This window comes from Haliotis rubra, unplaced genomic scaffold (genome assembly GCF_003918875.1).
Source record: "Haliotis rubra isolate DU_JTF1 unplaced genomic scaffold, ASM391887v1 Scf819, whole genome shotgun sequence".
Lineage (NCBI taxonomy): Eukaryota > Metazoa > Mollusca > Gastropoda > Lepetellida > Haliotidae > Haliotis > Haliotis rubra.
The window spans coordinates 391,947-409,961 of NW_025767545.1; the positions used below are offsets into that span (position 1 = coordinate 391,947).

Sequence of the window (18,015 nt, forward strand, 5' to 3'; positions counted from 1 at the left end):
ACAGACTACCATCATATAGCTGGAATATTGCTGAGTGCGGCGTAAAACTAAACTCACTCACTTACTGGAATATTGCTAAAAGTGGCGTAAAACCATACTGACTCACTCACTTTATACAGCAATCAAGCTCCGTTCGCGACCCCAAAAGCAACGACCCATCAATTTGTTTAGGAAACTAAATTGCATACAAGATTGCTAGCTCTAGATCAGTGCCTATTCAAATAGCTAAGGACCCGGGGCGCTCAGTACGTCGAAAACGGTATATTCTGCTTGGCATGAATATATACCGAAAGTTAGCATAAGGTATGATGTAGAAACAAACAGTTCATGTCATAGAAATGCTTGAAAACAATACGCATGCTTCAGATTGGCGAAAATACATGATTGAAATCTCCTGCCTATATTGCTACAAGGTGAACCCGTGAAAGACAATTAGTCAAGTCTACATTTTTCAAATGATCGGTTACCAAAAGCTACGACTGAAATAAGCTTTGCAGTTCTATTTTTGAAGTATAGTCCGTAACACTAGTAGTATAAAGATTTTACCCTTGGTTACAGTTTTCAGGTACAACAATCTCACACATATACCAGTGAAGTTCCACACATTTCACTCTAAACCATTTCTTCGTACCAGAGTTAAACACCACACAACTGAAGGTTCCTGGAGGATCAGACCAATAGAAGAAGGCTGGCGCCTGCCCTTGGTGCCATTTCCAGACATCGTTGAAGGAGATTCCGATCCAAATGTCTTTCCCTTTAGAAAGGAGGACAATTAGTTCACAATATATTCAGTTTAGAATGAGTGAGTGATTACTGCTAAACGCCGCATAACCTATCTTATTAATCTTGAAAATTTATATTCAGCTTATATATAAACCATTTTAGAATTTGTTTACTTTCATTTAACACATTCTTTAAAGGCAACGGGGCAGTGGGGTATCCTTGTCGTAAAAGCGTTCTCTCGTCACGCCGAAGACCCGAGTTCGATTGCCCACACGTGTGAAATGGGTGGAGCCTATTTCTTACTGCTTCAAAATGAAGCTCCTTTCAGTGTAGTTCGGCATATTGTTCAGTTTGGTTTCTTTTGTTTTTGTATTTTCCCTGTTTTTTTCAGGATAGCACACCAGCTCTGCGAAAGTACACCAGAAAATCAACACTGTCTTCAATACAGTGTTCGATATTTTGCATAACTATCGAGATATTTCTGCCATCATCGCATACACAATGTGATCACTACACGCACAAAACTGAACATTACTGAAATCCTGCCAAAGCAGTGTAAAACACAATTCACTCACTCACTCATTTACGGGACCGCATTTAGCTCACTGTTCCATTCAGTGTCACTCTCCTTGTGAACAAGTCACTGTTTCCTTAACACTATATTACAAAGATCTGACAAAAGAATTAGGTCAAGTACAAAATGTGAAATATGTGATAAACCAAAATATGAATGAAGACATGTTTAGTGCACTTCACATAAAGTCTTTATAAACACTATACTTATCATTGTTTTATCCCCCATTCAATTAACGATTTCTTTATCATTACGTTCATATATGTAGAGAGAGGCTTTTTGTCGTTCATGAAATATCATGGAATATGGTTTCTAGTACATGCGTTTTAACAGTTTTGAGTTGTGTGGTATCATTGTATATTCTGAGCTTACAGACGTCACGCCATTATGTCCAACTCTGAAGACGTTAAAGCACACACGGTCGTTACGTATAACTACAGGTGGACAGGTTAGCTATCCTTCTATATCCGACTGAGTTTGACCTTTGATGTTTGAACAGTATTACAGTCATATCATGGAGGGTTTGTTTAATATGGGAGGAAAACTCACGTAATGACGGTCTCGGATGTTTACCGATGAAAAATAATCAGGGGCACCGATCAACAAAAATCATTTTCTGGCTTTTCCAAGGGACACACGTCTGTACGGCGAATTTCGGCGCTTAAAACGCCAGGGGCAATCGGTGTTCTGTGGCTTCTTTGAATAATGACAGAACCACTTGAGTCATGTGAAAATGGGATGTTCTTTAAGTTCTTTTGAGTAGTATATTTTCTTTCATACTGTACCTCTTCGTTTGACCATAGTGTACACTAGGCCATTCTGCTCTGCCGAGTAGATATTAAACCCCCTGGCGTTCACACTCATACAGTCGACTTTAGCATCACTGGCCTTCTTCAGTTCTTCGAAAAGATAGAAACATTTATTCGTTGGTTTGTGGTATACCCATCCGTCTGGGCAGTCATCTGAAAAGAGAATTGTGTATTCATTTATTAGTCATTACTGCCTGGCGACCTAAAATCTCAGTGAGTGAGTGGGTGTAGTCCAGTAACCCATGCTTGTCGTAAGAGGCGACTAACGGGATCGGGTGATCAGGCTCGCTGCGTAGATCGATGCTCATGCTGTTGATCACCGGATTGTCTGGTCCAGACTCGTTTATTTACAGACCGCCGCCACATAGTTGGAATATTGCTGAGTTCGGCGTAAAATTAAACACACTCACTCCCTGTCTTTAAAGTTACGGATACAGCTCGCCACAGCAACATGTTTCCCCGTTTCACGATACTACATGCGGAGACCTTGTGAATCAACACATTCCGGTGGCCCTTTTAAACACCATATCATCCAACAGGGACATGAGTAAGTGAGTTTATGAAGCCCCCAAGATTGTATCTATACGATATTCTGCTGACTACTAAACATAGACTTGAGGGCGAATCTGATGTTCGAACTCACAATTGCATATGGAACTTCCTCGCTTATAATAATAATAATAAGTACATTTATAATGCGCCAAATCGAGACACAAAATGTATGCTCATAGCGCTACATAAGAGATTCTGACATCACCAGGTTAAGAGATCGCGACTAGAAATGATTAGAGTCTATAGAACTGAGTGAAGAGAAATGTTTTGAGACTGTCTTTGAACATTTGGAGAGTAGGGATTCCTTTAAGATGATCTGGGAGTTTATTCCAGAGAGTGGTGGCATTGTAAGTAAATGATCTCTGACCAAATCGTCTCAGACGTGGGGTTGGAACAGAGAAGAGATGTTGTTGGGCAGATCGGAGGACTCTAGATGGGTGGTAGACTTGTGTGAGTTCTGACAGGTAGGAAGGTGCTGACTGGTGATAACACTGAACACGTGCATCAACAGGTAGCCAGTGCAGTTTCATTAGTATGGGCGTGATGTGCACAGATTTCTTTGATCGTGTAACTATCCTTGTGGCAGAATTCTGAATTCGCTGAAGCCTGGACATCTGTTCTTTGGTGATGTTACATAAAAGACTATTACAGTAGTCCAACTTGGATAGCACTAAACTCCTGACAAGCATATGGGCAGTATCAGTAGACAGCAGGTGCCGGGTGCTGCCGATGTTCCTGAGATGATAGTGACAAGCTCTGCAGGTCATAGTGATGTGCTGATCCATCGACAGGTCATTGTCCAGGATAACTCCAAGATTTCTAACACAGTCAGTGAGAAGAACCTGAGACTGTCCAACACTAAGAGATGAAACATTTGCCTTGTTCCGCTTATCACGTGTACCAATCAACATGGCTTCTGTTTTGTCTGTGTTTATTTTCAACATGTTTGTGTTCATCCAACACTGAATGTTGCTGGTGCAGATACCCATATGAGAGACAGCAGTCTGGGCGTTCTGAGGCAGGAAGGAATCAAGTAACTGAGTGTCATCAGCGTAGAAATGATGACCAATATTCATGGATGAGATGAGTTTTCCCAGATCAGAGGTGTAGATGGTAAATAAAACTGGACCCAGAACAGATCCTTGAGGAACACCACATTTCAACAGAGTCTTGCTGGAGGAAACCCCCTGGATAACAACAGATTGAAACCTGTCAGTGAGGTAAGATGTGAACCAGTCCAAAGCAACTCCGTCTATGCCAATAGAATTCTTCAAAGTTCTAATGAGTCTCTCGTGATCGACTATGTCGAAGGCGGAGGAGAAGTCCAACAACACCAATAGGCCGACCTTACCACAGTCGCATGTTGTAAGTAACTCATTGGAAACTCTCAGAAATGCCGTTTCAGTACTGTAGCCAGGTCGATATGGTATTAAACATTTCACAGCATCCCGTCGAACTGGGAAGGGACATACATGTAAATCTTTGTGGGCCCAATATTTACAAGTGGCTTGACCAAATGTAATCTGGAAAGCAAAGTTTCAGATGTGGACCCGAACTTCCTCAAGAGTTTGTGGGCGGTGGGGTTGCCTCAAGGTTTTTGCGTTCGCTCGTCACCCTTAAGTGAATGAGTGAGTTTTGTTTTACGCCGCTTTTGGCAATAATGTGACACCAGAAATGGCCTTCACCCATGTGGGGAATCGAACCCGGGACTTCAGCGTGACAGGTGAACGCTGTAACCTCTATTCTACCCCAACCACTAGGCTACCCCACCGTGTGTTGAGAGAAAGGCTTAATCACTAAAGTACCTCTTCACCACCACCCCCACCCCAACCCCTCCAACCTCCGTCACACAAACACACACACGCACGCACGAACTCGTACGTACGTACGTACATACATACATACATACATACATACATACATACATACGTACATACATACATACATACATACATACATACATACATACATACATACATACATACATACATACATACATACATACATACATACATACATACATACATACATCGTGACTTACCTCTGTGAAATATGTAGTAAGTAACTCCAGGTTGATTTGTTAGGCCTGCTACTTTGTCATTAAACCAGGTGTTACTCTGGTAGCACAGCTTCCGGTTGCGGTCATGGAACACTGATGCGCATGTCAGGTTGTAGAAGCAGGTGTTCACACAGTGTGCGGCTGACAACGAGGTTTCGGGGTGAAGGTCAGGAGACAGAAGGTTGTGCATAAGGATCGTCACATACAAAGCAGTTTCCATGACCATGTGAGGGGCACTTGAGGCACTGAGACATCAATGTATCCTGAAAGTGTTAAAATAAACATTAAAATCGAAAGTTGATAAAAAAAAAGATTAAAATTTAAGTTAAAGGGGAAATGTACACGAAAGAAAGTATAGATTTGAAACACGGATTCGTCCGAGAAATTCCAACTGTATACTCATGGATACGAATAAGGGAACAAATGAAAGTACAAGTGTTTCTTTATTCTTTTCCTCGTTTCTTCACAAGGTACTAGTATGTGTTGCACTGTGGGTGAAATTCTGGAAATAAATAAAGGAACACTTGTACTTTCATGTGTTTCCTTAATCGTTTCCACGAGTACAACAGAAACACTTTTAGGATGAAAACATTAATCGAAGCACTGTAAACTGAATGTCTCTTTCATGTTTATTTCATTTTAGGAACAATTTAAAGATGTATTGTTACGTGTTGGTCCAGGCTGAAACCGGAAACCAGTCCTTTAAAAACCAACAGCGAAGACACGTGAAAATTATCAATTTTCTAAGAAATTAATACAAATCACTAGGAACGTGTTGCAAAGTAATTACAATGACAGTACACGACAGAGTAGCAGTACAAAAATCAATGGCAGAGCAAAATAGCAATGAAATAGAAATAAAATCAGTGGTCATGATATTCGCCTAGCAACAACAGCGGCCAAAGGTCCAAACAGGTCCTAGGCTGGATATCCAGGAGCAAAACACAGTGATCCAGTGATCTTCACACAATCGCTGTTCTATATGTAAACGAGATAAGACAGGCATACACGTACCCACTTATATAGTCTAAATGACTCTCAGAAAGTTGTATACAATGCTTCATCAGTATATAGCTTCTTGAAGGTTCCTGATTACACTTCAGTATATAGGTATCTAAATATGATAAATTCCACACCACAGCTTACATCAGATTATAATAAATTCCTGACAACTAATTATTGTTAAAAGACAGGGTTATAATTTTTTATTTACTGAATCTTCGCAGAAACAACCGAATACAGTTATAACTTTGTTTAACAAGAATTGCACTGCTATATATAAAACTTTCGCGTGGTTTTCGTAGGTTATTTTTCTCAAAAGAAGCATATACTGTAATTTTATTGTGTTTTTAATTACAATGAATTCTGTAGAAAGTACTTGTTAAACTTTTCCACATCAGTGGGCGCTGACTACACGAACAACCATTTACACCATCGGAGTTCCATAGCACAACCAGGTCACACACTGAAACCAGTCGGTCGGCTACAGTTACTGTGGACAAAGTGTGGTCCAGTGGATACAACAAGCTTTGTAAATCATCATATATGAGCAACGAGGATGGTGTTGATAAATGTGATGTCAACTAAATTCGACTGGTATGCCTTCAAGATTTTTAACATCATTTTACAGAAACATGCCGGTCTGCTTATAAATATCTAATTACTTTCCTACCATATTATGCGTTGCATCCCATTAGCCATACGCCTATTTCTCATACGGCCACTAGTCATACGGAACGGAACGGAACGGATTTATTAAAACAACAAGGGTCGTGCTCCCTACGATACAATAGATTCGTCCGCTTTTCTTGTGTGTGTGGGCCGCTTTTAGTAATATTCCAGCAACATCACGGCGGGGACACCAGAAATGGGCTTCACACATTGTACCCATGTGGGGAATCGAACCCTGGTCTTCGGAGTGACGAGCGAACGCTTTAACCACTAGGCCGCCCTACCGCCCCGGTTCTCTTGTGAGAGATACAAGGTGATAGTCAAACATAAGTCAATACGCCTTCTCTGCATACCGATTGTTTTGAATATGTTCTTAGAAAAGTGGGGTAAGAATATAATTCCATTTCCAAAATGAATTAAACTATTATGCAGATCTAAGGTAATACTCTATTTTGTAAACTTTCAGTCTACTCATGGTGTGACATATCAAGAGTACTAGTATGTGACCAACGTACAGAAGAAATGTTTGTATGTGATGAAATGTTTTACATATATATACTTATTATAAGATTTAGATAAGATAACATAAGATAAGAGGCGTACAATTTGTGGGTAACTAACTGGGGTAACAGATTGTACGGATAGTCCAGTAATAAACGATGATACATTTTATAATGTGTAAGCAATTTATAGTATTTTCTCCTTTCACTCAACGAAGTGAAAGAAGTTTCGCAATTAATATTTTCATGGCGTGTTCCACGGACAGCACCACATATTGTTTTAAGGGCATCTATATGTAGTTTTTCTAAGATAGGGGCCCGCTGATCTGTACACCGAAAAGTCTGATGTTATGTCTATGTCATTTATGTATAAAATAAAAAAGAAGTGGTTCTAAAACTGAACCCTGTGGAACACCAGCCATTACGGGTCAATGTGGAACTGAAAACCATTGATAACAACATTTTTGTACTCTATTTTGTAAATAATTTTCAAACCATTTTAGTAAATTTCCTTTAAGTCCATTTGCCAGAAGCTTTCGGATAATTCCCTTATGCCACACTTTGTCAAACGCCTTGCTAATGTCGCAGAATATACGCATTAATACACTCTGCTAATGAAATGATGTGTCAAAGAGTATGACCAAAGTATTGAAGACATGTTTTATACATGTGACAAAAGTACTGACGAAATGCTTTTTATGTTTATTCTTGTTATAAGAATAAATAACTCTTGCTAAATTCCTTTTGTTTCGTTTCATATGGGTCATTCCATTTACCTGCAGAGGTACTAAGGGTTCACATGCATGAGCAATCAACCATGACATGTGTTTATTTAGACGTATGACTAATGGGGTGACACCATATTATGATCACACACAGCGTATTAATGAACTACAGTTCAAAGTAGCGTTAAACAGCTCAATTACAATTGTTACATTACATTACTTTAGTTTTTCATGTCCTATTAAATACAATTAATATGTCATTTTTACTTATTTCTTTTGTTCAGTTATAAAACTATGCAACATTTTATAACTGTTGAATTGTACATTAGCGACAGTTATCTGTATATATTATATGTCTAAGTTTTCACTCTCTGTCGTTTACCACTATCGTAGTATCCTTTAGTTTAACTCAGCTCAATGTTTTGACAGGGAAACTTCATCAATGTCAACTTCTTTACATTAAGTATATTCTTAATCCTTTATCAATCACCCGATGAAGGAGTGAGAATATACGCCGACAAGGTGGGTTCTATATTGTAAAGAAGATGACGTCCATGAAATGACCTTGTCAAGTGAATAACTTCTAAATTTCATTCAAAGACTTAATATTGTGAGTCCGAAAATGTTCCTATTCAATTTGTGGTGATGGATTAAGTAGCAGTCAATACTTACATCTCAAGTATCGTCTGGGTGACTTGTGGCTGTCTGAATGTTTGTCTTCAGATGAAGAAAGGAAAGACTGCTAGGATCTTTCAGCCTATCGGTAAGTGCATCTGTACGTGCCTATCAGTGACTGTTTCGTTGCAGCTACGGCTTATGTGCAAAATCAATTCGACAGAAGCCGTTTGAGAGAACATGTCCATGAGACTGAACGTATGTAATGTATGTGTAATCATTCACTCGGAAACACGTTTGTTAGATGAAGACGAAAACCAACCCTCATGAATAGGAGTAGTTCGATACACTAAACCTGTGTCCGCGTCTAAGCGAATGTGGTGCATCCACTGGACTGTATGTACTGGCGTCTAGTTTCAAAGAGTTATGTACTGGATAACGGGACTCCTGGTAAGCTGTGAGTAATTAATTTTATTCAGCATATTCCACTGGGACACGTTTCTCGTTGGTCGTCAGGAATCGATATTCTTCTCGAATATGGTTATTCTGGGTACATGCCATGATACCCTTAACATGTACAAACCGCTGACCTGCCTGACCCTGAATGAGTTCTCTACATCATACATGCAGTATAAGAGCTATTTAGCAGGCATCTTAAATCAGTGTCATATACATGCTATTATAATTCAGCATATAAAAGCTTTTTGGGTATTATTTATTTTATTTTTTCAAAAGAGTGTTTTATCTTTACACATAGTGAGTAAACTGTAAAATTCTGTAAATTGATTACTTATTGATCTGTTCAAATCAGTTGTAACTTTTGTTTCAGTTTATGCATTTGTACTGTTTCTGTATAACTCTGTATAGATAAAAATGTACACGTTCACTGTTTACAGTGTTGATCGCCAGCCCATCCATGTGGCGCTCGGGGTATACCAACAGCAGACTCCGTTGGAAATCTCGGTGATCGGCGTTCTCCGGATTATCTGCTATTCATAATAATGTCTTCCGGCCCATCATCATCATCATCATCATCTTTATTTCCTCCTCTGTAGGAGATTAGATGCGTATTACAACAACAAGACAGCATGAGTATGCACATCTAGGAGAGGGTTAGTGGATGAGTTTAGTTTTACGCCGCACTCAGCAGTATTCCAGCTATATGGCGGCGGTCTGTAAATAATCGAGTCTGGACCAGACAATCCAGTGATCAACAGCAGGAGCATCGATCTGCGCAATTGGGAACCGATGACATCTATCACCAATCCCGTTAGTCGCCTCTTACGACAAGCATGGGTTACTGAAGGTTCATTCTAACCCTATTGTTTCGGTGGATGCCTTTTAGCTGATAACACCATTAAGATAAATATCAGTTCTGAAATGAAAGCAACACCGGTGTGTATGTGTGTGGTGTGTGTACCCAGGTCTCATTGCATGGCTGGAATATAATAATGAATGTATAAAACATAATATAACCACTAACAGTTTCATCGCATATTTGCATCGTGCATTATTTTGCTACATTATGTCATCTGGGTTGGCGAACTTTTTCGTGTTGTGAAGATGTGCTCATAGACAACAACCAGAGTATATCGAGTATACCGAAGATACAGTACAACCAGAGTATATCCTGTATACCGAAGATACAGTACAACCAGAGTATATCCAGTATACCGAAGATACAGTACAACCAGAGTATATCCTGTATACCGAAGATACAGTACAACCATAGTACATCCTGTATACCCAAGATACAGTACAACCATAGTACATCCTGTATACCGAAGATACAGTACAACCAGAGTACATCCTGTATACCGAAGATACAGTACAACCAGAGTATATCCAGTATACCGAAGATACAGTACAACCAGAGTATATCCAGTATACCGAAGATACAGTACAACCAGAGTATATCCTGTATACCGAAGATACAGTGCAACCAGAGTATATCCAGTATACCAGAATATCCAGTACAACCAGAGTACATCCTGTATACCGAAGATACAGTACAACCAGAGTATATCCTGTATACCGAAGATACAATTACAACCAGTATACCGAGATACATCAACCAGAGTATATCCGTATGCCGAGAGATACAGTACAACCAGAGTATATCCAGTATACCGAAGATGCAAGTACAACCAGGTATATCCAGTATACCGAGATACAGTACAACCAGTAGTATATCCTGTATACCGTATACGAGATGCAATTACAACCAGAGTATAAGTATACCAGATACAGTACAACCAGGTATATCCTGTATACCGAAGATACAGTACAACCAGGTATATCCTGTATACCGAAGTATACCGAAGATGCAAGTACAACCAGAGTATATCCTGTATACCGAAGATACAAGTACAACCAGAGTACATCCTGTATACCGAAGATACAGTACAACCAGAGTACATCCTGTATACCGAAGATACAGTACAACCAGAGTATATCCTGTATACCGAAGATACAGTACAACCAGAGTATATCCTGTATACCGAAGATACAGTACAACCAGAGTATATCCAGTATACCGAAGATACAGTACAACCAGGTATATCCGAAGTATACCGACCAGATATACCAGTACAACCAGAGTATATCCAGTATACCGAAGATACAGTACAACCAGAGTATATCCTGTATACCGAAGATACCCGTCCTTCACATTTCATCAGGCTCTCTGAACACCCGAGGGAACAACGGGTAAAATTTGGACGGTGGGTAATCTGGAGATTCAACAATGTCACGATGACGTGTCTTGTTCATCGATGAACCAGGGTGTGGCTGTGACAACAGTATTCAACATCCCTGCTCTCCACCCGCCATCCACAATAACGATGCTGTAGAGGACGCCATCTTGCAACACTATGCCTGCGCCTTTACTAAACATTGCCAGGCTGGTTCGGCCCACAACAAGTTCAGAGTGAGTGAGTTAAGTTTTACCCCGCTTTTAGCAATATTCCAGCAATATTCCGACGGGGGACACCAGAAATGGCTTCACGTACTGTACCCATGTGGAGAATCGAACCCGGGGGTTCGGCGTGACCACTCGGCTAGAATCAGGCTGATTACTGTGGGTAGAGTAAAGGACGTAGTGGAGTGTTGAGCAACATTGTTCCTGGCTCCGGTGACCCCAACCACCAGACTTTCGTATTTCTCCAACAAAGGGGCACAACACATAGGTGGCCCAATGTACTCGCTTATACGACAAAAGGCCTTAGGTATTCACGGGTGGTCACGTTGCATCGTCACCAGTTGGTCTCATTCGCTAGTCACGCCAAAGACCCTGGGTCGATAAAAAAACAACAACATGAGTACAATGTGTCAAAAGCTTCACGCGTTGTACCGATGTGGGAAATCGAATCCGGGTGTTCAGCGTGAAGAGCGGACGCTTTAACCATTAAGCTACCTCACCGCCCCTCACCAACTTCCAGAGTGCCGATCACACAATTACTTTCATAAAAAACACCGAACAAGTAAGAATGTTTGATTTCATTAGACCACGCGAGGTTCCAGTGAACGTCATAGAAATACCATTCATCGAAATCAGATCATGTTGTTAGAGAATTAGTATCATTCTTTATTCATTAAAATGTAAAGGTTACAAGCCAGATCTATTTACAAAACATGAGGACGTAACACTTCGGTATTTGATAACTCTAAGCAATACAATATGTTGTTACAAGTATACATGTAAGCACTGAAAAGCAAGCATGTGTCCCCATACGAGAAATTATATTTTCCAAACGCTGATTTGGTATAAGAGAATTGGTAGATTCAAAATGCTAACGTCACAGATGCCATTAGGCGTCAAAGGCAAAATAGTCATGTGCGGATGAAGTTTTCAAGAGGAGCATACGTGAATGTACAAGTTAATCCAATACATCACATGATAATAACACCTGGGGTATTTTTTTGCTGGAAATCTTTATGTTCTCGAATTATTGTGTGTGTTACAATGTTCAGACAACCAAAATGGAAATTGTGAAGTTCCAAGGGGGATTTGAAAAAATGCATGGGCAAAACTATACAAGACCATAGGTCTAATTGACCAAAATAGCTTTGGGTTTATATCACTATATATTGCAATATATGTAGTTTTCACCATTGTATCTATGCAAATCCAATAAAGAACGTCGGTGCAAAAGAATGCCCAGTCTTGACTATCCTTAGAAATAATTGAACAAAGGGGAAAATGACAGCCCTTGAGCGTATAAATTCTGATTGTTTCCTGATGAGGAAGAGAGTTTTTATGGATGTCAACTTCTTTATCATGAGGAACACAACGTTTCGGAGTATATCCTTACTCCCTCGTATGTGAATGAATGGTATATGACAGATAGCTTATATATGTACATGTAAGAACAACAAAAGTAATAAGACAACAAATATGCAAAGAAAACAATGGAACAAATGGAAGCCAGCGGTTAACAGTTAATTAGCGCTGAATGGACGCCAACACTAAATCACTTAATCACTATTCCCAAATAGGAACATTTGATGTTTAACCCAGAAATTAAAATATACAATAGTAAATCGTACAATATGTAAATACCACACAAGATCAATAAACAATAAACATGATATTAAAACACAAGGGATGTGGTTCAGACTCATAAAGGGGCTCTAAAGCCACATCTTCTTAACAATTGCAATACATTTTCTTTCCATATACATAGATAAAAAACAGTTGTAATTCAACCAAAATGTTGATCACGAAAACCATAATTACAGAACACCGCCTTAAACCGGAGTGTCATTTCCTGTCCTGATGTGTATGTTGCTATTCATAATCCTTTTTAAGAATAACAGCCTCTTGACAAGACATTCTTTCCTTATACTCTGCGAATTTTACAAACTGATTCGTTCATAAAGAACTCAACCCTTTACAAACACGTGCATGAACACGTGCATTAGCTGGTGAAGAAAAGAACACCCAAGACCTTCGTACCGCACATTGATACCGACTCAGTCTATCATAACATTAAACATTGTTGTGTCGATCTTATGGTTATCTCGAAGTAAAATCTGGGTCCCGGTGTATGCCTTAAAGTGTACCTAATAAAATGACTCCAAACAAATTTGATCAGGAAAGTTAAAAAACAAATTTAATTGGAGTTTTGCCAGAAATGATATGTTCCAGTATTGCTGTGTTTCTTTCAGTTGCAAAATTCAATAAAGATACTTAAAATATCAATAATGTGCATAGATGGGGTACAGCTAATCACTGTGATCGGATATTTTTACGTATGGAATTATTTCACCAGTCACCGTCGGGGTTCCCGGGCTCGCGATTGCAAAGACCTTGTTGACATGTTATAGTCCTGCACCGACTTTGAAAAATGTGCATTTATGATAAATGTATCCATTTGTCCATCCTAATGTTTGTTTCAAGTTGGTTTGGTTGGTTTGCTGTTTGACGCCGTACTATGTAAATAATGTAGTCTGGACCAGACAACCCAGTGATCAACATCATGAGCATCGTTCTACGCATTTGGGATACGATGACATGTGTCAACCAAGTCAGCGAGCCCTACCACACGATCCCGTTAGTCGCCTCTTACGACAAGCATGGGTTGCTGAAGACCAATTCTAACCCGGATCTTCACGGGTATCATTAGCGGTAATTAATGTGACCGTGGTTAATGTCAATGGTGGTGAGTTGGTGCACTGCCTATAACATCGCCACACACCATGTCGCTGAATGTAAGCAATATTGCAAGAAATTGTTAATACAAACGATAAATAAAATAAGTCCAGATATACAATGAACACTTTAAAACACTTTATAACCAGACAGTGCAACTGCATGATAAATAGCCAGATTTTGTTGGTAGGTATTTCCGGTGTTCCTACACACGGTAATGACTGAGCAATGTGTAAAAGTATTACAATTCCTTATTGCATGTATAATGCGCAGTCTTCTCTACCGAAACAATGTACGCACTATCCACTCGAGAACCCGGAACTATATCGGCGTTTGCGACGTGTAATGATACCTGTTCCTAATTAGCGCTCCCCTTTCCTGCGATATTCTAATAAGCACCCATTTAGATTTTAAAGGGGCACTGATCTATGGCTTCAATCTGTCACTACCACTAAGGTCTCATTAGCTGCCGAGCGACGATTTGCCGGCGGACATAACTGATTGTGACATGGGACTGGACAACTATCTGTGAGGACAGCAGACCTGAACTTTGAAACAATGTTTATCCGCATACACTTTTGCAATCGCTGTAATTTAAAAATCAATATAGTTAAATATCTATATAAAGTTTTCACTTTAGTACAGAGCAAATACGCGTCTATACTCTTCATGCAACAGATTCAGATTTTAAAAAGCAAAAACGAATTGAATCCATTTTGCCGAAAATATAAACCTCACAAAGATCCAACCTTATATTTAAATAACACATCTATTAAAGTAGTAAAAGAAGCGAAATTCTTTGGTTGAATTTTTTATGAGCTTTTGACCTATCGACCCCATATTACATTTTTTTAAATATAGTGTTCCGAGAAATTATTGAGAAAGTTGTTATTTAAAAATCCGTATTTAATACATGTATGTAAACTACAGAAGTTTTACTTATATGAATATGTGGAGATATGATTCTCTTACAGTCTAAAGTGTGTTTTCAATACTTTGTGAGACCTCCTTGCCCTACAATACACGAGTGAATGCGCCTAGGTATACCACCGATCAAAGTTTGTAGGAAATCATGTCTTCCCAATGTTCGACCACTTCTTTCTTCACATCCTCAATATTTCTAAGTCATTTTTGGTTTACTCTGTCCTTCATAAGTCCCCACACATTCTCAATAGGGTTAAGATCATTCGTGACCAACTCGTGTCATTCCGGGACAAGCCGAATAGCGACTCGTGCCCCTCTGGAAGGCTTTCATATTGGCGCCTGAACATCAGAACTACTTCAAACAGGAACGATAACTCTATTCTTGTTTGATTCCAATGGTACTTAATTTCACCGAAGTAAGCATACATTGTATTGCTGTTTATGTTTTTAAAACTTTTAGATACAACTAAAAGAAGGAGAAAAACTTATTTGTTACAGACTTATTCTGACGTAATTATTACCAGATGTTCACCTTATATTTCCAATTATTTTTCTAAATAGGGTTTGATAATCACAAATGGGATTTATTTGATTAAATGTGTAAATAGAATTTATAAAAGCTACATTAAATCCCAAAGTAGAAACTCAAACATGACTTTAACATATTTCTCAAACTGTACATTCGTGTAACCTTGCTGTCTTACCCTAACTGGAATCTTAAATGATTTCGCTGAAAAATATATGAATGACCAAAATAATGTCAGACTAAAATATTCCCAGAGATGTAAAATATGCCCAATGATAAAGATTAAAGTTGATTAGTTACTGCAGATATATGTCTAATATTATTAATTGAAACTCGTAGCGATTTATAATTACATTTTCTAAAATTGTTGGAAGCGCACGTACAATCTCCATAGCAAGCCCGCAAGATCGTCAGAAATACCTCAGTTGGACCCATGAGAGCCGTTATGTCAACAAACGCACGTGCGTGTATTTGAATCTCTCACCGTCAATCGCATGATTCTTATCAAAAGCTTCATAATAGGCAGCAAAATCCTGTTAGCTAAGTTCTTTGTACTTTCAATATGACGATATATATTTTTCATGATTTTTTAAACAATGACATAATGCCATAAACGATTTAAGTACTCGGGATTATTTTTACCAAAGCACTGCAGTGATTTACGCGTGTTCTGATTGGTTTGTCGTATGTTCGCACATAACAAGCATCGAGAGGGGGACGAGTCTTCTTGGAGGTTACGGAAAGAGGCGAGTAGAGACCAATGGGTTAAGCTCCGGGTTGTAGCTGGACCAGTGTAAAACTTAAACATTTTCGTCCGACAACCACTGTTTTGTGTAGCCCGCAGCGTTTTGGATCGTTATCGTGCTGGAAAATCCAATTATCTTCATACTGTGTTCGGGCCATTGGGCGGAGGTGACCATTTAAGATGTCAACATATCGTTCCTTTGTCTAACTGCTAGTGAAAATACATAACGGCGTCACGCCAAGTGATGATATCCACCACACATGTGAACTTTCGGGCTATGTTTTGGGCGTTGGAAGATAGGCTTTACAGTATCTTTTGTCCAAACTTTCACACAGTTCGGAAAAAGCCGGATAGAACTTTCGTCAGAGAAAAGAAAACAATATCCCAACCTTGATTTTCGTGAGCCATACACCAGTTTAAACGTCTTTCTTTTTGTGCATCTTTCAATGGCGAGGGAATTCTGCGCTTTTTCACTTTCACCCAGTTAGGTCTTTGTAATTCTTGCCTAAGGGTTTCATTACAAACCTCATTACTTCCTCTATCAATCATCTCATTTCTGATATGCTCAACGCTTTTAAATTTTCCCCTACTCACAATCCGATCCGTAGCACTCCGTAGTTCTGTATACTGTAGACAGAGGAATGTCATGCCTACCAGGTACCTCACATTAGTCAGACCCCTTTCAAACTCACCTAGAAACCAGCTTTCTTTTCTCTTCTGGTGTCAAATCTGCCATGTCAACAAAGGAAGCCGTCTCCAACACCAGGGGAGATAACTCTTGATGTAGTAAGGTAACTCCTATTTTAAAATTCTATTATCAGCAACAGAAAACAAAGATTTTCTCAATAATTTCTGGGAAAACTGTATATGCCTAAATCTTGGATCTTTCCGAACTTCTATTGACAGTCTTTATGTCGACGTCGATGAGCCATCTTTAAAACATCGCCATACCAACATCATCTTTGTAGTATGTCACAAAACTTTATTCTAATAAGTCAAACCCTGCTTATTACTGTATGTTTAACCATCTCTTTATAAGGATCTGTATGATACAGAGTCTTCTCTTATTCCACCTATTGGAATAAGAAAAAAACTTTCATTTCTGATGCTACAAAATATATATCCTTCCCGCCTGGTTTCTTCTCCTTGGCAATTGGTAAGACCACAGGTAGATCTCACATTAACAAAACTTAAGAAATCTGAAACTAACCAACTTATCTACCAACAACAATATAATGAATTAAGAAACACTTATAAACTTTTAAATCTATCTTCACAGATGGATCCAAAGATGGTGGCGCAGTTGCTTGTGCCACTAGTCATTGGATCCAGAACAGTTTCTTTCAGGTTGCCAAACGGCAGCTCCATCTTTACAGCCGAGGCTCTTGAATTTATGAATAAACAATCTAGATATAAGCAACACATATCATTTTCAGATTCTCTTTCTTGGCTTCATGCCATTAAAAACACGTTAAATAAACTTCCACTTTTAATCGAGATTTTGAGATTTTTGAATTACACAATGATCTTGCTACTGGCAGATTCGACATCGTCTTCTGTTGGTTGCCAAGCCATGTTGGTTAATTTCTGGTAACACAATGGCCGATTTTACTGCTGCTAAGGCACCACTCGAAAATCCTGTGACACAACTTCTCATCCCATACTCCGATTATAAAAACTATCATTAGATCGTACATCCGTGATCTGATGCAGAAGAAGTGGGACACCCAGGTAGGTATCAATAAATTATATGCAATTAAACCAACCATCGGTTACACCTACTTGGGTTGTCAGTCAAGATGTAAAGAGGTCATCATGCGACGATGTCGTATTGGCCATTCTCGATATACACACGAATATCTATTGAAAGGTGAGGATCCTCCATTTTGTATCCCTTGTGATGAAAGAATCAGTCAAGCATGTCCTGCTTGACTGCATA

The 18,015-nt window shown here is 39.1% G+C and overlaps 1 protein-coding gene across 1 annotated transcript; it reads right to left on the reverse strand.

Moving 5' to 3' along the window:
* Positions 1-48: 48 nt before the first annotated feature.
* On the reverse strand, positions 49-8,414 carry LOC124261962 (snaclec B7-like). Its single transcript, XM_046696323.1, has 4 exons — positions 8,286-8,414; positions 4,700-4,980; positions 2,083-2,259; positions 49-754 (listed from the first exon to the last, which is right to left on the reverse strand). The coding sequence occupies exons 2-4, from the start codon at positions 4,941-4,943 to the stop codon at positions 543-545; spliced, it is 633 nt and encodes a 210-aa protein (XP_046552279.1). The 5' UTR covers positions 4,944-4,980; positions 8,286-8,414; the 3' UTR covers positions 49-542.
* Between the last annotated feature and the right edge of the window lie 9,601 nt (positions 8,415-18,015).

Coding starts and splice junctions, on each gene's coding strand:
- LOC124261962 (XM_046696323.1), bottom strand. CDS start 4,943: ATGGTCATGGAAACTGCTTTGTATGTGACGATCCTTATGCACAACCTT. Junction 2,260..4,699: donor TTACTACATATTTCACAGAG/GTAAGTCACGAT, acceptor TTCTCTTTTCAG/ATGACTGCCCAGACGGATGG. Junction 755..2,082: donor CACTATGGTCAAACGAAGAG/GTACAGTATGAA, acceptor TCCTTTCTAAAG/GGAAAGACATTTGGATCGGA.